The following is a 21852-nucleotide window of genomic DNA, read 5'->3' on the forward strand; positions in this document are numbered from 1 at the left end:
AGAGAGAGAGAGAGAGAGAGAGTACAAAAAACATCGAGTGTCTTACAACAAAGAAAAAAAATTACAATAATGGAACATGCATATTATGTGTATACTTACCAGAACAAACACTGTTCGTTTACTTACATATGATATTCATCAAACTACATGTGCAAATATTGATCAAGAGAGTTACCAATAATACAATATGATATTCAAGAGAAATTCATTTAGCTATGAGAAACACACAATTGAAAAGAATTAGAAGATTAAAGAGAAATACTATCCTGTTATGTGAAACGTGATTACAGACGCAGCAAGAAGTACTTTATTAGAAAAAATAAAAACTATGAAGCCAATAGCCAATCCAATGAAAGCCGATCAACCGTAGGAATCTCAAAAATTGATTTACAGAATCCAAACAAATAAAAAACATGCACAATTTCAACTCAACAGTTCCACAGTTTTAGCCAAATAAAAAAGTCAATAATTTGGGAAAAAATAACAACTGAACAAAAGAAGAAAAGAAGATAAATTTTTTACCTTGATATGTGTGTGTTGGCTTGGCGTGATAGAGAGTATATATACACAGAGATTAGAAGTGGAATTGATCGAACAAAGAGAATGCTGGAAGCATATCGAATTCGAGGAGGAAGAAGAAGTGGGAGGCGAAAGGAGAACATATTTATTATTTGTTGTTGTGAGGGTATAGTGAAAGAAACGGGAAGAACTTTGGAGAACGAATGGTTTTGAGGTTTCCGTTTTTTTTTTTCTCATTTAATTTTAGTTTAAAACCATTGAGAGTGAGAACGAAGGGTTTGCTGATTCTTTTCCCTTTTCACAATTAAAACTGTGAAATAATTAATTTCTAACCTCTCTCATACTGTGGCGCATTGGAGACTCTCGATTTATACTCCTGAAATCGAATTCCAGCCGGAGTCAGCAAACAGTCATATTTTGTTTAGTTGATATATGGAATTTAAATTACTATTTTACTTTTTGTATTCCTAAAATAAAGGGTAATATAGGGTCAGAAAACAGTCATATTTTGTTTAGTTGATATATGGAATTTAAATTACTATTTTACTTTTTGTATTCCTAAAATAAAGGATAATATAGAAATCTAAATTTGACCAAACAATTTATTTAGAGCTCTAATTACCTCGAAAATTGAGAGTATGCAAACCGTTAGATGTGTGATTCACATTAATAACAAAAAGGCCTGGGCTATCCCGGGGATATCCTCATAGGGATGAAGGTCCGCGGACCGTTGGATGTGTGATCTAACGGTTGGAAAATCAAAAGCAAAAAGGATGAGAGAGAAAATGAGATGATTTTGTATTTTCCGACCGTTAGATTACACATCCAACGGTCGCGGACCTCGTCCCTATGAGGATATCCTCGGGTAGACGAACTCTAACAAAAAGGATAAGAGAGAAGATGAGAAGATGTTACATTCAAACGATTGCGACTCTCATATATGAAGATATTCTCGGGTAGACGACCACTTTATTTTATTTTTAATGTTTTTATAAGGCCACCAAGACGTCAATATCAACAATTAATACTAGTCAGAAAAAATAATATCAACAATTAAAACTTTGACTTTGTCGCTGGACTTCAAATAAAGTGGTCTTTTCGTATACGGCATCACCCCCTAATCTTTTTAGGTTACTCCGTTCACAAAGCCATTGCTCACCAATCCAATATATAAATACCCTCACAAGTCAACCTATCTGTCTAGACGATTTATTTGAAACTTATGTTCCCAAATCCAATCAACGAAAACGACGAATTCGCTAGAAAGAAAGCCTACTTAATCAATGAGTTAGTTTCACATTAATCAATAGACATCCTGATTTACCCTATTTAACTCATTCATTTAACTCTAGCTAGAAATGGAAAGAGACCGACAGGTGAATAGCTATCTCACTCTCTGGACCACATTCCATTTAATTCACCTTTTTCGTAATTGTAGTACATCTGTACAAGTAAAAAAACAAGAACAAAAAGCTGCACGTTGATGGAGTGTTTCAGAGAGTTGAAAAAAGCACACCAAACCAAAAAACACACTTCACACTATCTCGAAACTCACATGTACTCCACGTCACGTACTCACGTGTTCCATCATGTGACTCTCTCTCTCTCTCTATATTCTATATCAACTCACAAACACTCATTTTTCGAACTGGGCTTCTAACATTCATACATGGGTTGTTTACTATCCAAGAGAAATAAAATTCAACCACCAAATGAAGAAGAAGAAGAAGAAGAAGAATCAGATAAAGCAGATCCTATTATAGGAGTAACACAACAGGTTGAACAAGATGAAGATTTAGTTACAACAACAGTTCCGGTATTTAAGGAATACAGTTTAACTGAACTACGTAACGCAACAAACGGATTTAACACAGAATATATAGTATCAGAAAGTGGTGAGAAAGCAGCAAATGTAGTATATAAAGGGAAGTTATTAGTAGAGAATAATAATAACCGTTTAGTTGCTATTAAACGGTTTTCTAAACTGTCTTGGCCTGATGCAAATCAGTTTGTAGTGGAAGCAAGTGGTGTAGGGAAAGTTAGACATAAGAAGTTGGTTAATTTGATTGGGTGTTGTGCTGAAGGTGATGAAAGGTTGTTAGTTGCTGAGTATATGCCTAATGATACTCTTTCTAAACATCTTTTTCATTGTATGTACTTTTTCTCTCTCTCTCCTCTTTTTCTTGTTTTGTGGATATATAAAAGTGTTTAAATAGTTTATTAATATTTTGATTAAGTTGAATTTTCTTTCGAAAGTTGATACATGTATTATTAAGAGTTTAAGACTGACAACCACACAACCTGATTTGTGAATTAGGTTTGTTATTGTGCATTTCTACACTGACCCAATTTCCCGACCTAATCTGCCCATTCCGACACTAATGAAAACTGTTTCGGCAGACTGGATGAGGGAAAATTGGTATTTGAGTTTAGAGCTTTAGTGTGTTAACATTTCGTATAATTCGATTTCTGACAACTTGCCATCATATTCTTATCAAGTATTTCTAGATTGCCATAGATAGCATGAAGTTCTGAAAACAAAGAGATTATAAATCACTCCAGAAACATTTCTAGAGTATTATCTCGGATTGTTTGTTAACCGGTCTTTAATTATAACTCTTTGAATGCAATCAATTAAGTGGAGTTGTGATTCTCTGTTCTGGAATATATTGTTACCTTTATACTAATTTAACTTTTGAACTTCATAGGGGACAAGCAGCCATTGCCATGGGAAATGCGTTTGAGGGTTACATACTATATTGCACAAGCACTTGACCATTGCAATACTGAAAATCGAAGAATTTATCATGATTTGAATGCTTACAGGATCCTCTTTGACGAGGTATGTCCGTATGGTATTTGGCACTATTTTTGTGAGAGATATTGACACTATCTAAATCACTTCAGATCAAACTGTTTGAAGTTCTAGCCACAACATATACATATTGAATAACTTACTGATTCTTTCTCCATATACTTATAGGAATTATGGTTCTAACCTTCATAATCTTATTATTTTTCTTTTCCAATTTTTTACAATTCAAGCGTTGCATATCAATTTTTTTGCCCAATTATTTGGTTTCATATCATATGTATGGAACTTGTTAGCACGACTTTGGAGGAAAAAGGTATAGTGCATTGAGATTCTTTGATATGTTCAGCAAAAAGTGGTCTGGATTTTAAACTTTTAAGTGATAAAAAATCTGGACTTACTTGGTTTACTTTCCTACAATATGGTTTAGAGTGTAAGCAAAAAGGAAATAAAAAGAAGTAGAACACATGTAGGATAAAGATTGTGGACATGTGATTGGTGATAAATCGTAATACGTTTTATTTTGATTGTTGGGTGTTAATTTGTGGAGCCTGTTTTTTGCCATTGACCTGTGGGATAAATCTAGTGTCCTATTCTGTTTTGGCTTATGTAACCCTAATTTTTATCTATGGTGAATCTGTCATATTCGGAGAAAGTTATTGGGAAAGTAGGGAGGTTCTGTTTAAATTTTAGAAAGCTTGATTGAATACAATGGATTCTGGTGCGCTCTGTGGACGTAGCCAAAATTGCTGACCCACATTATATTTCGTCTGGGTCTGGGTCTGGGTCATTATGAATTAATTTCTAACTAGTTACTTGGGTATTGGTGTAATTTAATTGATTATATCATTCTATTCCAAGTAAAAGTTCGATAAACAATGTTGCAAAATATAATATTGGTTTCAGTAAATCGAATATATCTTTTATAGGACTTCGTTTTAAAGTACTAAGGGCGTATTTATTTAACTTGAAGTTAGGGAAAGGAAAGGTAAAACAAAGAACGGTCCACAATGGAAAAGAAATGAATGGAATGGAAACAACTTCTTACCGCTGTCTGTTTCATAAACTGGGCCACTGGGCGATGGAAATAGAAACTGGGGAATGGAGTCAATTATGTTTTCTAGGGAGAGGAAAGGAAACTGGGTATGGAATGTATTATTCAAGCTTTCAATTTTCCTTTGCTCTTTCCTTTTCCTTATACTTTCATCTTTGTTTTGCAAAAACTGAAACAAAGGAAAGAAATTCCCCCCCAAATCTGTGGCTTGAACTGCGGACTGAAAATACCTTTCCTCTCTGTGGTTTAAAATCCTGAAGGAAAAGTCTTACACCCTTTCCTTTGCAAACACAACAAAAGCTAAGGAAAAGGTGGCCAACTCCTGATTTCCTTTCCTGAGTTTTCCCAAACAAAAAAGCACACCTTGAGAGAATGCTCAACTAGATTTGAACTGGTGACCTCTTGATCTGCAGTCAAATGCTTGCATGCAGGGTGGAATGTGTATCTTATTTATTTTTTAATATATGTATATATGGTTCTTCCAAGTTAGAATTTAAAAAAAAAAAAAAATGCTACAAAATCTGGTATAAATTTTACTAATACAGTATTTTTTATACTTTTTAAAAAAAGGGCCCAACCGGATTTGAACCGGTGACCTCTTGATCTAGTCAAATGCTCTACCAACTGAGCTATGGACCCATTTGCTCAAAAGTGGTAGGGTTGATATGTTAAAGTTTACTGTAGTGCTGCACACTGTCGTGTTTAGTAACCATTCCCCCCCCCCTGATCTGCAGTCAAATGCTTGCATGCAGGGTGGAATGTGTATCTTATTTATTTTTTAATATATGTATATATGGTTCTTCCAAGTTAGAATTAAAAAAAAAAGAATGCTACAAAATCTGGTATAAATTTTACTAATACAGTATTTTTATACTTTTTAAAAAAAGGGCCCAACCGGATTTGAACCGGTGACCTCTTGATCTGCAGTCAAATGCTCTACCAACTGAGCTATGGACCCATTTGCTCAAAAGTGGTAGGGTTGATATGTTAAAGTTTGCTGTAGTGCTGCACACTGTCGTGTTTAGTAACCATTCCCGGATTGGAAAGGTTAAATTTGTGTCTTACTTTAAGCGATATGAGTGGGCCTTTTGAAAAACTTTCTTCAATTTATAGGTTTCATAATATTGCCGTAATGAGTCTTCTCAAAATGACAAAACATAAAAGATAAGAATTTCCTTGCAGTCAACAGTATAATGGTTGGGAAGTTGGGTTAGATGGACACACAACAACATATTTAAAGTGAGGAGATATTTGATATGTTTTCATTTTCGGTTTTTGTCCTTTTTTTTCCCAATTGAAAATGGGGAGGTACAGAGCCACACTCCTGTATTACAGTCCCTTTCAGGCACTCTAGTCCAAAATGGGACTTACATGAGTTGAGAGCTGATTTTTTGCGAGGATGGTCTTCATGGTGGGAGATGCGTAGGTCATCCCGACAAAAAATTAGCCTTTCATTCTTGTTGTAGGTACACTTCGCAACCAGAGTGCATGGCGGGAAACATTTTTACAAAATATGATACTCATTTTGGTCTCTTGTGATTGTTTCATCCATTGGAAAAAAAGGGCCCAACCAGATTCGAACTGGTGACCTCTTGATCTGCAGTCAAATGCTCTACCAACTGAGCTATGGACCCATTTGCAAAAATAATTCTTGAATATGCTACAATTTACTGGAGTTCTGTGCACTGTCATGAATAGTAAATGATGTTCATTTTGCAAAAGAATGGCATCACTACTCATGATGAGCATACGTTGGTTTTATTTTTTCTTTTGATTGGAGAGGATAGTATTGGGTCTTACTTAAAGAGATATGAGTGGGTTTTTCGAAAAACTTTCTTTCATTTATAGAATACGTAGTTTTGTGTATTGGGTCTTATCAAGAGTCGACATACAACAAAGGAATTTCCTTTGCAGTCAACAGAGCTTTATCTATTGTGTCGAACAATGGTTGGGGTATTGAATAAGATGGACATACAACACATTTCAAGTGAGGATGAATATGTTCTGTTTTCATTTTTGGTTTTGTCCTTTTTTATCCCAATTGAAACTGGGTAGGGGTAGAGCCACTCCACTCCAAAATGGTACCTACATTAGTTGAGAGCTGATTTTTTGTGGGGATGATCTCCATTGTTGGAGGTGGGTAGATCATCTCTACAAAAAAAAATCAGCCCTTCATACTTGTTCTAGGTACGCTTTACAAGTTGATGTGGGTAAACAACTTTACATACAGTAATACTGTATGATACTGATTTTGGTCGAGCAAATATATCTGTTTTCTAATTTTCTTTGACTTATGAATGATTTGTTTGTGCAATGGAATCTGTTATTGGACTTGTAATTTTTTCATGCCTTGGAAAAAAAAGGGCCCAACCGGATTCGAACCGGTGACCTCTTGATCTGCAGTCAAATGCTCTACCAACTGAGCTATGGACCCACTTGCCAGAAATTGGTAATTAATTTTCTGGGAGTACTGTATGCGTCTTGTCTAGTAAATTATGTTCATATTGAAAAATGAATGTCATCACTGTAGAAAAACCAAATAGTGGTCTACATGAAGAGTTTTTAGTGGGCATTTCTAAAGACTCTTCACTTAATAGATTGCACCATCATGTGTGAATTGGTCTGATCAAGAGTCAAGACAGCAATTTAGATTTCCTTGGAAATCAACATGGCTTTACCAATTGGGCGGAGTGTGGATGTAATTGTTTTGCAATTTTGCAATTTCCTGTTTCCCAATTCTCAATTGGAAAAACAAGTTTTCAAAATATGATATGGTTTTTCTTTAGTCGAATGTATCTTTCATTGAACATGTTTTTTTCTCTCACCGCTAAAAAAAAGGGCCCAACCAGATTCAAACCGGTGACCTCTTGATCTGCAGTCAAATGCTCTACCAACTGAGCTATGGACCCATTTGCTGAACAACAGTTGATAGGAGTGTAAAGTAAATTACAGTTGTATTGATGATTGTCTAGTTCGTCCTGAATAGAACAAATTGTCTTTTTTTTTCTTAAAAAAAATGTCTGATCGATTTGAATCACACTTTTTGTTCTTGTGCTTCATTTATGGAGCTATTGTAGACAACCTTTGCTTGCTGCTTTGGAGTACCCTAAATGTAATCGAACATTACCCTAGTTTCTTTATAGTGATATTGTTATTATGAATATATATATACATTCGTATATATATTTTTTGGATTTGTAGAATATGTATATTCATGGAAGGTTTTATGTCTGTAAATTGCTGATGTTTCCTCAATTACAGGTATCAATTTTATGAGTATATTATTTTTGATTGATTTTATTTTCTTTCCCACACCCCTTTTAGGATGGTGATCCTCGTTTATCTAGCTTTGGCCTTATGAAAAATAGTCGAGATGGGAAGAGCTATAGTACGAACCTAGCTTATACTCCACCAGAATTTTTGCGGACAGGTAGGTTTATTTGAAGCTTGATTTACAGATATTAATCATAAGTTGTGTATTGTTGTTTTGGAATTTTTCATATTACTGGAACCACTTGATATGCTTGTGATTTTGGTGTTAATTGCCTAAGTTACACTTTCTGTTGCATGCGACCTGGATTGATTTGAAATTTAAACCTAAGTATCATTAAAAAGAATAATAGAGACTGAGAGGTTTGGAATTTCATATCACACGCATCACATTGCAAAGTGGAAGCCGCATGAAGGGGCAGGATGCAAGCAAATATTTGTAGTGATAAATTCATTTGTTGAGGTCTTAAGGAGGTATTAATTAGAAATTACAAATAAATAAAGAACCAGATCTCAAATGCCTTTCACACTTTGAATGGTTAGTTTATATAGAAAGAAATCCGGGCAATATTAAACAATCTCACCTTATATGGATAGTCCACAGCGTGGGATTCTTTTATTTTCTTCACATTTATTTCTTAATAATGTTTTTAAGATTGTGCTTAATTTCCTTTTGTGGAATTGTCACAAGGGCCATATTTTCTTTCCATAAAATATTCTGATTAGGATAATGTATGTATTGAAATTGACCATGTCTTTTAGAGGGAGCATATTAGCCTCAAAGAGTAGGCTTAAGCCTCAGTCATGCTGCTCCAAGTTGAGAGAAGACATGTTCTGTATTACGTTAGTTACAGATTACAAGTAGGTTTCCTATATATGTGGAAAGACATGCAAACCTGGAAATATATACAAAAGAAGTAGAGTTACATGGAAATAGAAGGAAAGAATTTACATTCCCATTACTCCCCCTCAAGATGAAGCATGTACATGAGTAATGCCCAACTTGCGAGGGAGACGTTGGAAAGGATCTGCGCCAAAAGGCTTAGTGAAAACATCTGAAGTTTATCAACATAACGTACATGTTTTGGAGCAATCAACTTGGACTGAATTTTTCACTAACAAAGTGACAATCTAACTCATATGCTTTGTCCGCTCATGAAAACCTTATTTTCAGCAATATGGATAGCCGCCGTATTGTCACAATAAAGTGAACTAGGTGTAGGATGAGATATACCAAGATTTGAAAGAAGATATTTTGACCATTGGAGCTAAGAAGTAGAAGACATTGCTCTGTACTTAACCTCAGCAGAGGAGTGAGCAATTGTCTTTTGTTTCTTTGTTTTGTAAGATAATGGATTCAAACTATGAAAGGGGCAATAGCCAGTTGTTGAACGGTGTGTGGTAAGACAACCAGCCCAATCAGAATTACAGAAACCACGCAAATGAAGAATACTGAGTATACCCTTGCCAGTGTAACTGTTCAAATAATGAAGTATTCAATTGGCAGCAACCATATGAGAAGAATAAGGAGCACTCATGGACTGGGTTAGCACATGTACAACATGCACAATGTTAGGCCAAGTAACTGTAATATATATGAGACGACCAACGAAACACCTGTAAGAAGACAAGTATGAGTGGAGTACCACCCGTAGAAAAGAGATGAAGATTATGCTCCATAGGAAAATCACAAACAGAAGCTCTGAGCAACTTAAGAAATACCCAAACCAGCATCCTTAAGAAAATGCCTTGATGTGGTTGAACAACTACAGTACTAGAAAAATATTTCAAACAACCTAGATCTTTATGTGAAATTTCCAAGATAAAAATTGCTTTAGCTCATTAACAACTACAATATCCATGCCAGTTACTATGATATCATCAACGTAGACAAATACAAAAATAGAAGTGGCCGATCTGAGTGAGATGAATCTACTTTAGATTGAGAAAAACCTACAGCTTGCAAACTAGTGCAGTAAGTAAACCATTGTAAATGCCTGTTTAAGACCATATAAAGATTTCTGACCAAAACAATGAGGTAGTGGCTTGTACTTCCTCATTAAGATTTCCATGCAAAAATGCATTATTCACTATGATGCACGGATACGGGTACGGGTACCGATGCGGCAATATCGGTACGGGGTTCGATACAGTTTTTTTGAAATATTAGGATACGGGTACGGTCTATGGGTATGGCTAATTAATATGAATATTTTAAAATATGTGTATTCTGAAAATTATGTTAGCAATTCTTTGAGTAAAGTTAGTCAAGAACAAGTGAAAAACTATTATAATGCGTGTCAAAGTCAATCCAGCTTGAAGGCTCAAGAACAATTTACATTTCAATGGAGTCAATGGAGTAGAACTATCGGACCAGGTCTATTTTAGGGATTCCAGTACCCTAGAAGTATCCAGTACCTGTATTGGTATCGTACCCGACCGATACGGGTGCAATGGCATTTTAGGAGTATCCGTGCATCATAGATTGTTCACATCTAGTTGATGTATTGGCCATTGATTAATAGCAACTATAGAGAGAAGTGCACAAACAGTTACAAGTTTCGCTACAGGAACAAATGTAGTGTGATAATCGAGGCCTTCAATCTGGTAAAATTCCTTTGCAACTAACTGCCCCTTATAGCCCTCAATAGAACCATCAGAACGAACATCTTATAAACACATTTACAACCAATGAGTTTCTTGTTACGATGCAGATTAGTAATACACCAAGTATGGTTCTTTTCAAGAGCTGCAATTTCGATTTCCATGGCATCACGCCATTGTGGTATTTTCACTGCCTCAGAATGATTTAGGAACACCTGCAGAAGAAATAGCAGACAAAAGTGCTTTATGTGCAGTAGAATATATATTATAAGAGATATAGATTTTAAGAAGATGATCTGTACCTCTTTGCTTAAAACTGTTTGGAGAGGTAATGGAGCGCACGAATAATCATTGAGATATTTCCAGGACGATTTCTTCACGTTGAGGGTATTGGATCAGGAGGTATTGGAGCTAGTGTAGGTGGTGAAGTTGTTTCTTGTGATAGTGATTCTTGGGTTAAAGATTGAGATGGTGTTGGTGGTGAAGGTAATAATATAGTAGATGGTTGTGACGACAGTAGGGATCTAGTAATGACGTGGGTAAAGTTGGAAAATCATGATCATAAGTATCAGGAATTGGTAAAGGCGTCACAGGATTAGTTGAAGGTGCTGGACTCACATCACGATACGGAAATAGACACATAAAAAACAACATCACATGAAACATAACCCTTTTGTGCAAAAGGATAACCCACAAATATACCTGGCCTAGTGCGTTGATTCAATTTGTGTTTGATTTTTTTATTGCGAGCGAAGCATAAACAACCGAAAACCCTTAAAAGCGAATAAGGTGGAGTTTGATTGAGAAGAACTTCACATTGTGTTCTCCTAGACAATAAGGGTGTGACATTTTATTGATGAGATATGCAGCGGTTAAAACACATTCCCCCTCATTCCCCCTGTTAAGAAATATTGGTACAAGGAAAGATATGATACTATATTTTGTCTTGGAGGAATGCTTTTATTGTATCTCCACATGTTCAATAAATGTGGTAGGAGTATTATTTTGTTTCCATCTTGGGTTTCTTGACACCCAAGTACCAATATTATAAAGTGATGTATAGTAGAGAGATAAAATAACTCTCTACCATCCTCTTCCATTCTAATTAAGATTAGTATTCTGTTGTCTATTTCAATACCATTTCTTACTGATTTACTTATCTTTAATGTCGTCTCTACTCTCCTAGCATCACCATTTACTTGGTACCCGGGCTTCAGGTTTAAATCTGAGTTCAATGGTATGTTAGGAGAGGTTTCCACCAAAATCAGTGTACAAAGAAAAAAAAATTATATATCATTCACTTTCAACTTTCAATTTTCCTCGTAATTGAAATCCCAACCAATAGTATCAACTAGCAGTATATTGTAATTCTTGGATCTACAAAATCATTCTTGGAAGTCACAGATTGAGGGCTCTCAGTTAGATTAACGTCAGTAGGGTACATAAAGTGGTTTTGTTTTTTAATGTATTTTCCGAAGTTTTCCGAAAATTCTAGAAATTCCAGAAAAATCTTATCAGAAAAGTCTTCTAGACCTTGTGGTGAATTAGTATGGTTCTCTGTGTATTTTTTAGGTACTATTGAGAAATAAAATAGTAGTTGGTATTGAGTTTTCTTGGTATTCAAGTACTTCTTGTTGTAGCATTCCTTCTTTTCGTGTCAATCATTGATCAAGTTTGATTCTATTGAAGTATTTAGCTATGAAGCACCGATACGTCTGTAAGGGTGAAGTATCGGTGTCTGACACGGATACGCCCCGATACGTGTCGGATATGCGATTTGGAGTATCTGATTTTATAATTAATTTTTTTAATTTCCGACGCGCGGGGGACACGCCAGAATAGTAATCTCACAAATTTTTTTTGGAACTTCAATAAAAAAAAAAAGGTGAAATAAAATCTAAGATAAGAAGAGATACAAGAGAAGAAAGATGAAGTGATTAAGTGGTACCTGACTAACTAATTTTAATTTGCAAAAAAAGGGAACTTCCTTTTAAAACCTCCATGGATAAATTGTCAAAACCTTCCTTTTAAAACCCCATGAAATCAATGGGACAGAGTGAGACGGATATCAATGGGAGAGAGAGATAGTAGAGATTGAAGTTGGACAACTTGATTGACAAATCCTTTGTATTGTTTTGAACTTTTTTGTTGGCATTTGTTTGCAGTGTTATACACTTGTACATGTAAGTTGCTGCTTAATGTGTTTGAATTGGTCATTTTATGAAGTAGAATTGCCATTTTAATTTGAATTTGGTGAAAAATGCTCAATTATATAATATTTATATATATATATATATATATATATATTATTCAAACGTGTCCATGACGTATCTGTGTCCTATATTTTTGAAAAATGTCGTGTCCGCGTATCCGTGTCGTGTGTCCATATCCGTGCTTCCTAGGTATTTAGGGTACGAAAAAGCCCTGACAGTATTCATTTTTTGGTATTAAAAAAAATGAGGTGCTTTTTGAGTGAAAAGAAAAAGTCATATGTTTTGGGATTTGGAGGTTCTAAAATCTCCTAGGTATTCAATATTGCTTGTAGGAAACCAAATCCCCCCCTTTTTGGGTTTCTTTGGGAATTTCAATCCCTATGTAGTATTTAATATTAACAAATGAGCTTATGGAGTGTTGAGTCTGGTTGTCATTTGTTTGAAATGTTGTACTCTCATCAAGTTGGTATTTCCTGAATGTAAGTTTCAGATTCTGAGGTTCTTGAAGAGAGTTTCAAGCTTATTTGGATTTCTTCACAGTATTTTTGGTCTCTCTCGAGTATCGTGTTTGCTCATGAGTATTCAAGTAGTATTCTTTGGCACTTTGCCACAATTATTGTTTATTTGGTACACCGTCAAATACTACCAGCTTCCGCAACTAGTATGAAGCCTCTAAGAAGAGGAGCATTTCTCATCAGTTTTGTTTGTTGTTGAGTCATGTGTTTCAAAGTGAAGTTGTAGTTTGGTGGTATATTCACATGTGTTTTGCAAGTAAATGCATGCGTAGAAAGTATTCTAGTATTTCTAGTGGATCTTTGTTTACACCCCCATCCATTTGTTGGATCTAACCCCCTTCCACATCCCAATCCCCCAAGTATTGTATTTTAGTTGTCCAAGTTGGACACAAAATCCTTTGTATATTCCAACTTGAGGAGGAGAATATGGAGTTATGAAAGAGAATGAGGTATTAAGAAGTATGAGGCAGTCTGTTCAGTTTAAGTATTGGCTCGGTAGCAAGTATAAGGCATTCTTCAATATCCACGTTGTAATCATGCCATAACTATAACAATATAGGTAGCAGTTATGCCTAAACTGCATGCATGAGTATTCAGGTAGCAGTCAAAGCCTATAATGAGCCTAAACTGCAATGGTATTGTGTGGACTTTAGACATGATATTGGTAGCGGCAGCCAAATAGCGGCGATCGTTAGTGATACGGTTTGCACTTTGTATTTTCGTTAGCCATAGAAGCAATGGATTGAGCAGCAGCCAAGAAACGCGTCATCAAAGTGTTGTTATAGTTATAGTTACAGTTTGCACTATAACTGATATTCATGCGCTATTGGGTTTATTGTCTAGCGGTGGTTCTTTGCGAAAGGGGGTGCAGTTTTGATTTTTCTTCGAGTTTATGCATGTAGTCCAAGCTGTAATATACCAAGTTGTATATTTACAGCTTGAGGGGGAGTGTTAAGAAATATTGGTATAAGGAAAGATATGATACTATATTTTGTCTTTGAGGAAAAATTTTATTGTATCTCCACATGTTCTATAAATGTGGTAGGAGTATTATTTTGTTTCCATCTTGGGTTTCTTGACTCCCAAGTATCAGTATTATAAAGTGATGTATTGTAAAGAGATAAGATAACTTTCTACCACCCTCTTCCATCCTAATTAAGATTAGTATTCCGTTGTCTACTTCATTACCATTTCTTACTGGTTTACTTATCTATAATGTCGTCTCTACTCTCCTAGCATCACCATTTATACCCCGAAAAGGTTAAATGCGGATTAGATTGAATATGTGAAGTGCGTGCAAAATTAAAAAGATATCGGTGCTATCTTTTAGCAATGGCATTTTCTTGGGGGTGTATTAACACAACTAAGCTGATGAATGACACCAAGACGAGAAAAGAAGTCTTGCATCTCATTGGAGAGAAAACTCTTTTACAATGGCAGAACGAATAGTTTGAATTTGGGGATTAAAAGTTCCACTATTGCCAGAGACAAAGTTCCTAATATGACAATTATTTTGGGTATTCACCACGGCACAGAAGGTTTTCAAATAGACTTCAGTCTCAAACATAAATGCATTAAGAAAATCCATGTTTAGCGAGAAAATCATTAACGATTGTCAAGAAATAACGAGCAGCGGTTAAAGAGGGTTTGGAAAGACTACCAATGCATTAGTTGAAAAGGTCTAGTTGTGGTTGCTTTGTTAAGCCATAGCTTGTGGTTGTGGTTGCTTTGTTAAGCCATAGCTTGTGGTTGTGGTTGCTTTGTTAAGCCATAGCTTGTGTTTCTATATAATTTTCCGTATTTATTCTTCTCATCAAGGAGGTATAAGTAGATAATTACAAGGCTATAAAGGTAATTACAACTAATACATTCCTAATTAGTATATGGAGAATAATACAATATGCTCACTAATATAGAAGCATAAGCTATGGCTTAACATGCTTTGCTTGAGGACACATGTCACAGGCATAATATTTGGAACATTTAATAAGAGTAAACATGAAGTGCGAAAGGAGCCTTAAGCTAATAAAGGTCATTACGTACATTACCCCATTCAATCCTCTTTTTCGCTTGCAGATTTTGAAAAATGCAGTGATCGTGAGATAATGTCATTGAATATCGAAGAGATTTAGTTAATTGAGTGTTGGACAACTGATTAAATTTGAAAGCTAGAATGTAGAAAACATTATCCAATTTGAAGTCTTCGGAAAACTTAACCGTCCCAGTATGTGTAAACTGTGTTTGGGAACTGAAAATAAGTGATAACGTCAAAATATGAGTAAGATGAATATAATGAAGATGAAGAACACATGATTACTAGCTCTAGTATCTATAATCCTAGGTTACATTGACACGGGCACGCGTGTCGGTGTCCGACACGGATACGGGGTGTCGGATATGGCGAGCAGTTGAAGATCGACACAGGGACATGGATAGGAATAATTAATTAATTTTTTAATAATTATAAATTTATTAAATTAGATGGTAAATCAGAAATTCGAGATAAATTAAATACAATATTTGTCCGACACGGACACGTGGATACGTATCCGACACAGATTTTTTTCAAAATATGGCGTGTCCATGTAACCTAGCTATAATCCAAGCAGAGGCATGTGGTGCAGCAAGAGCTACACCTGTTGAGATGCCAACAAAGTCTGAAATTGAATGAGAATTCATCTGTTCAGCACTTGTGTATTTGCTTGACTTCATTATCAATTGCAGTCCCATATTTAATGAAGTACAGATTTAATGAATATGTCCAGAAAATAGATTGCAACTAAGCAACCAAAGAGTGATTGGAACTCCAACAAGCAACAATTAACACCAAAGTAAATGGTAAAAACACCAAAAGTGAGTTACCAAAACAAAGTGACAGACAGCCTCAAAGTTATGGATTGTTGGAGATTTGCCGCACGGTACAGATACTCTTAGCCTTGTATGAACCCCCCTGAAAAAAATTAAGTCACTTTGTTATAGATGTAATAGAGCGAGCTTGATTTGCAGCAGCAATAAAAGCAGCTAAAAATATTCGAGACAAAGACTGTCGAACTAAAATAAAACTATAAGACAACGACGTCGATTTTCGATACAGCAAGACTAAAGATTATGTTAGCTCGACTTGGCGCTTTGATATGCAATTGAAAGTAGACAAGGCTGCGAATGGGCACAATGTTGTGGAATAGCAAACACAATGATAATGATTTTTCATAGAAGTTGCAATGAAAGAAAGACACGATGGAAGATCATTGTTGATTTAAACTGAATCAAAGATCAAACAAAAGAAAGGATCACACTGATACCATATCAAATTCACACTACCAAAACTTGAAGAACACAAACTTTAGTGTCTTCCTCAAGTTAAATGTGTATTGGCTGGTTAGTTTACGAATTTTGCAGTAAAAAAAGGATTTGCTTATTATTGACTGTGATATTTGCACTAATTCCTTAGTTTTGAAGATGTAAAGGTTCACTCCTTTTTTGTTTTCTTTAGGATCATATGATCAGTATACACACACATGGGATTTATGTGAGTTTTGTCATGTTTCAAGTTGTGGATTTCATTCATTTGTTACCTTACTCTCCTGCCTTTGTTTGTACACATCTTTTGACATATGTATCTTTGTTCCGTTTCTTGAGAAGTCCTCTGTGTTTTGTTTAATTGGATGTTTAACTGCGCAGGCAGAGTCATCCCTGAGAGTGCAATCTACAGTTATGGGACAGTTCTGTTGGATCTTTTGAGTGGCAAGCATATTCCACCTAGCCATGTATACTGATTTGTCTCCATATATATATTTTTTACTTGTTCTCTATTGTTTATAGTGCTTATGTTGATATTTGGACATCCCTTAAGGAGAATATTCTCATTGTGTCCCATCTCTGTGAAGTATACGATCTTGTATGTGTTTTGATATATTGACTAAAATGAAATTGATTAATACTACCATGTTGAGAGAATATAAGAGAATGATAAAAACTAGTAAGTTGGTCATTTGAACACATCCATTAACTTGTGATTCTTCAGAGACTCCTGTTCGAATCTAAATTGCATTATTGTGGTGTACATATGTACTACTTTTCTAGTAGGCTCATGGTTGCACTTGGAGCTCTTTAAGTCATAGATTTTATCGGGAATGATTAGTATAAATATGGTTAACACCAAAATAATGTCATATTAATGACAATTCTCTGGATATGAAGTCCCTGTTTGATGTGTAGCTAAGATACCTAAATGTTCAACATTGCCGATGCATTCATGTCCATGGAAACATCTGCCTCTTTAGTTTCCCTGTTTCTCTTATTCTCGAGTTGGTGTGTTGGTAAAATTTAGAAGTAATATAATTTTCACGAGTACTTTTAAATAAATTGGTTTGATAAATTAACTTATCCATCATTTATGTTTTCTTGAACTATGAAAAGCTAACATTATAGCCTTTTCATACAAATGGGTCCTGAATTTTGGTGAATAGAGTGTTGTGTCCCCATAACATCTCAGAAAAATAGCTTTCCTTTTCCACCTTTTCTTGCCTATGTTTAGAATTGATGCGAGATATAAAACTGTAAAATCCTACGAAATCATGTATTGGAGAGAATCAACTGGTAGAAATTTGATAGAGTGCTCTAGATTTGAAAAGTATAGACATTTGAGTAAAGAAACCTGGGAATGCTCTAGATTCGAGGGAGTGAGAGTTGTTAAGATTGAGCTAGTCCTTTGAAATCATGCGAAGAAGAGAGTATTTCTTCAAATAAATGTATTTTTTTTGTAACTGTTTTTCAGGCTCTTGATTTGATAAGGGGGAAGAACGTGTTGTTGTTGATGGATTCATCATTAGAGGGACAATATACTAATGAAGATGCAACCAACTTGGTTGAACTTGCTTCTAAATGTCTTCAGTCCGAGGCTAGAGATCGACCCAATACTAAGTTTCTTGTTACAGCAGTAGCACCCCTACAAAAGCAGAGAGAGGTAATATTTGTGATAACATTTATTCCAATGAAGTTTGGATATCTTCTTTATGTTTATTTTAGCATTTAAGCCGTTTTGATTTGTTCTTACCGGGTTTGTTAGGTGGCATCACATGTCCTCCTGGGGCTGCAAAAAAACACGGCAGTTCCACCAACATTGTTTTCTCCTCTGGGAAAGGCTTGTGTCAGGATGGATCTTACCGCCGTGCATGATATTTTGCTTAAAACAGGATACAAGGATGAAGAGGGTGCTGAAAATGAGGTGTGACGACGTTACTTTTAACTATATCTTGGCTATTTTTTGTGTTTCCTTTGTGACAAACAAATTTGTATGTAGTAAGGGTCATTTAATGTTTAACGCTAGTCTGACAGAACGTAAAGTGTCAAATTTCCTAAGAAGTAGATCATATATCATATTGCTAATTAACTAGTATTCACGATTTCATAATCAGTTTGGTCACTACAATCATCACTATAACAGTTTTAGTATTGTCTTCCTCGTCATCATTGTTAGTGTCCTTAACATTAGCTGTAAAATTAATAGGAATTTTGTCATTTTTATTTGCAAAAGGCAGGCTGTTATATTCATTGCCCTGAGCCTTATCAAAGAGTAATCACACAAGTGAATAGCTAGTCAAACATTATATGCCTTCCTCAAACTCACCTCCTAGTTACATGTATCAGTCACAAAACCTGAAAATCAATAATCTAGCTTTGTCCTCATGTAGTATCTTGATAAGTTGAAGTACAAGAGGAACCACAAATCACAGCATCCCTCTACTCTGGTCCATTGCTTAGTAGAAGAGTGAAGACCCATTTGTTCTTCCAGGTCTCAATCTCCTTCGAACTGATCAGATTTTGGATCTTTTTGTCTACCATTTTAGCACCTATCTTCATGCCGTTATGGCTTGCTGAAATTTCCACCTGCAACACATTTTCCACTGCCATGTAACTGTTCCCATGAAATTCTGCTTTTGTTATTTTAACTCCACACAAACGTTGAGGTGGTTGTGATCTTCTTGTTCTGGTCATTATCCTTCAGTCTTTGCACTTTTCCTTGAAAGGTTCTTGTAACACATCTTTTACTCCCTTGGTAAGAGTGTTCTCACTTTCTGCTGTTCACGCGAACCTCCTGTTGTTCCTTTCTATTCATATCCAATTTCCAGTGCTTGCCAGAAGCCTAGAATAGTTTTAATTATCTCAGCTGCTTGGGCTCCTTACAAAGGAGTCATTTCGAATCCCCTTTTGCAGGAGTTCTTTTCTTTGAGTTTGCATGAACTGCAACATTTCAGACCACTATGACATGATCCGTGTTTCCACTATGACATGATCTGCGTTTCATAAGATGATTATTGATACTGCTAAATACATGAATTGGTTTAACAAGGTTTTTTCCTTGCAAGTTGTAACTTATTTGCACTTTTTATGACTGAGGCCTTGCAATCTCATTGTATGTGTTCACTGACAACATTGTACAATTATGTAGCTATCATTTCAAGAATGGACGCAGCAGGTGCAAGAAATGTTGAATACAAAGAAATTTGGGGATATTGCGTTTAGAGACAAGGACTTTAAGAGTGCCATTGACAATTATTCAAAGGTATTATATTCTTTTGGGGTTGTAACTTGCCCACTGGACTGAATTATAGTTAGTCTGGGATGTGACTTTCCCAAATTACAAAAAGGCAATCCCACATTCCAACCCCCCACCACAAACACACACAGACACCAATACTCCACAAATTCTTAAAGGCACATGTATTTAATATCTCCATCAATCATCAAATGTTTACCTAACCATTTCGACTTAATATATCTTTTCAATCTCTTGTCATGAATTGATCTGGTTCGATAAACATATGTTTATCTGTTCTGTTTCAAGAATTCAAATTGGGAATTGTACCTGCATAAAAGGAAAGATGTTATGACTTTTGAACATAGTGACTAATTGAGGAATAAACTTTATCAAATAATTCGGTTGTTCTGTATGAGTTTTTTGTTTCTTTTAGCATGCTCTAAGAGCTGTATGATTTAACAATAGATTGAAGTTTTCATAGTTGATTAGAATATTGAATTACTAAACTTTTCGATCACCCCTTCCCAATATGCAGTTGGTGGTGTTGATGCCTGTTCCTTCTGCTACCGTCTTTGCAAGACGTGCCCTATCTTACCTGATGAATGGCCAGCCAGAACTGGCTCTCCGAGATGCCATGCAGGCCCAAGTGTGCATGCCAGAGTGGCCCACTTCCTTTTACCTGCAAGCTCTTGCCCTTTCTAAGCTTGGGATGGAAACAGATGCTCAGGACATGCTCAATGATGGTGCTGCATTTGAAACAAAGAAGCAGAATAGCTGGCGTGGTTAAAGTTCAGGTGTCACAGTCTAAAAGTAATCCTCATGTTGTACTGTCACTTTGGTGTTGATACGCTAGGTACTAAGGCGTGTAGAGAAGAAGAAAAAATACGTTACTGAACTCGAGAGCTAGTAATTGGGGAAGCTTAGGAGGTAAGAATTGTTTTAGTGGATGCGTCCAGTGCCTTTTAACAGCGGACTTGGAAGAGGGAAAGGAATTGTACAGTCATCTCAAGGAATAAGTTGACGAAATTGATGATCACATTGACTGCTTTGAAGCGCTCTCTGTCGTCTTCTGTTCGTCTCAAATAGTATTCGTGATCTCCAAGAAAACAAACACATTCAATTGTTTCATTTCAGACTTCGTATATCCTGGGGTCGAATTCATACAATTGTTCTTAGTTAAGTAAAAACAAGAAACAAGAGTGGTAATGTGATGGAGACCCTTCCCCCTCAGTAACAATGGATTAATTTGTACCAGATGTTTAAAGGGCAGATTCAGAATTAAGAAACTAGAATTGTTTGATATTACCTCTGTTCTCAAAAAATATTGTTGAAACCAAATTTTCCCGTGAACTAGTATTACCTCCCACTAGATGGGAAGTTATGGGAAGTTAGGGTCTCTCTCTAAATACACACAAAAAAAACATGGTAAACTCTAGGGGTGGGAATTCGGCCCTAACGACCCTAACCCGGCCCTGACCGACCCGACCCTAAGCCCTATAAAGCCCTCACAACTAAAGCCCTCACAGAGTTTAGGGCCGGGCCGGCCCTACCCCTAATGCATTCTAGTATGTGGCTAGGGCTAAGATTCTAAAACATAGGGCCCGACCCTAACCAAAGCCCTAACCGGCCTTGTTTCATACTTTCACTATAAATACACATACCATAATCATTCAACTCTTTGTTAAATATTTTAATTAAAATAATATTGTCTTCTGTAATTTATCACTTACACCCAAGCAGTATTTCCAATAACTTGTTTTATATAACAAAAACTTGTCAACTTACTTAGCGGTACCTAAGAACAACGAGCACTAAATTTAATAAAAATAAGACTTTATTCCTTTGATCATCAAGTCAAAGTCCATAACTTATTATTCTCAATTTCTTTTCTCATTTATTTCTTATAAATTATATTTTTATTCACATCCAAGCCAAGTCTAAAACTAAAGATTTCCTTCCACACCATTAAAAGAAAATAGAAGCAGACATTTGTAACATGTAAAACCAAAACAACCTTTGTCGGAAAAATGACATTTGTAATCTCAAACCTTTCTCCATCACTGTTCAAAAGCCAATATTTTCATTTCCATATACAAAGCTTGAATCACTTTTAAATTAGAAGAAAGGTAATATTATATTTGTTTGAATCTATTATAGAAATAATTTATGATATTACAAATAGTTTAACAACTTCCATGACCCTTTAACCAAAACTATTATGTTTCTTCTTTATATATATATTACTTCTTCCTTTAAAATGATAATATAATTATTTGTCTATGTATTTCAATGTTAAATGTAATTTTAGTGAGGTTTGAGTCTGA

At 35.5% G+C, this 21852-nt stretch overlaps 1 protein-coding gene and 5 non-coding genes across 7 annotated transcripts; 1 reads left to right on the forward strand and 5 right to left on the reverse strand.

Moving 5' to 3' along the window:
* Positions 1-1884: 1884 nt before the first annotated feature.
* On the forward strand, positions 1885-20833 carry BSK2 (BR-signaling kinase 2). Of its 2 annotated transcripts, XM_086604557.1 has the most exons (8): positions 1885-2669; positions 3228-3361; positions 7710-7815; positions 16669-16754; positions 17765-17953; positions 18056-18214; positions 19439-19552; positions 20064-20833. In XM_086604557.1, the coding sequence occupies exons 1-8, from the start codon at positions 2189-2191 to the stop codon at positions 20313-20315; spliced, it is 1521 nt and encodes a 506-aa protein (XP_086460683.1). In that variant the 5' UTR covers positions 1885-2188; the 3' UTR covers positions 20316-20833. The 2 variants fall into 2 exon arrangements, with proteins under 2 accessions (XP_086460683.1, XP_086460687.1); XM_086604561.1 differs by lacking the exons at positions 7710-7815; positions 16669-16754.
* TRNAL-UAG (transfer RNA leucine (anticodon UAG)) lies at positions 4954-5024 on the reverse strand. Its single transcript has one exon. It is a non-coding gene; the product is annotated as a tRNA-Leu (tRNA).
* Positions 5271-5343, reverse strand: TRNAC-GCA (transfer RNA cysteine (anticodon GCA)). The gene has a single exon. It is a non-coding gene; the product is annotated as a tRNA-Cys (tRNA).
* TRNAC-GCA (transfer RNA cysteine (anticodon GCA)) lies at positions 5947-6019 on the reverse strand. Its single transcript has one exon. It is a non-coding gene; the product is annotated as a tRNA-Cys (tRNA).
* On the reverse strand, positions 6747-6819 carry TRNAC-GCA (transfer RNA cysteine (anticodon GCA)). Its single transcript has one exon. It is a non-coding gene; the product is annotated as a tRNA-Cys (tRNA).
* On the reverse strand, positions 7222-7294 carry TRNAC-GCA (transfer RNA cysteine (anticodon GCA)). Its single transcript has one exon. It is a non-coding gene; the product is annotated as a tRNA-Cys (tRNA).
* Positions 20834-21852: the final 1019 nt, after the last annotated feature.

This window comes from Coptis chinensis, chromosome 1 (genome assembly GCF_015680905.1).
Source record: "Coptis chinensis isolate HL-2020 chromosome 1, ASM1568090v1, whole genome shotgun sequence".
NCBI lineage: Eukaryota > Viridiplantae > Streptophyta > Magnoliopsida > Ranunculales > Ranunculaceae > Coptis > Coptis chinensis.

Coding starts and splice junctions, on each gene's coding strand:
- BSK2 (XM_086604557.1), top strand. CDS start 2,189: ATGGGTTGTTTACTATCCAAGAGAAATAAAATTCAACCACCAAATGAA. Junction 2,670..3,227: donor TTCTAAACATCTTTTTCATT/GTATGTACTTTT, acceptor TGAACTTCATAG/GGGACAAGCAGCCATTGCCA. Junction 18,215..19,438: donor AAGAGGGTGCTGAAAATGAG/GTGTGACGACGT, acceptor ACAATTATGTAG/CTATCATTTCAAGAATGGAC.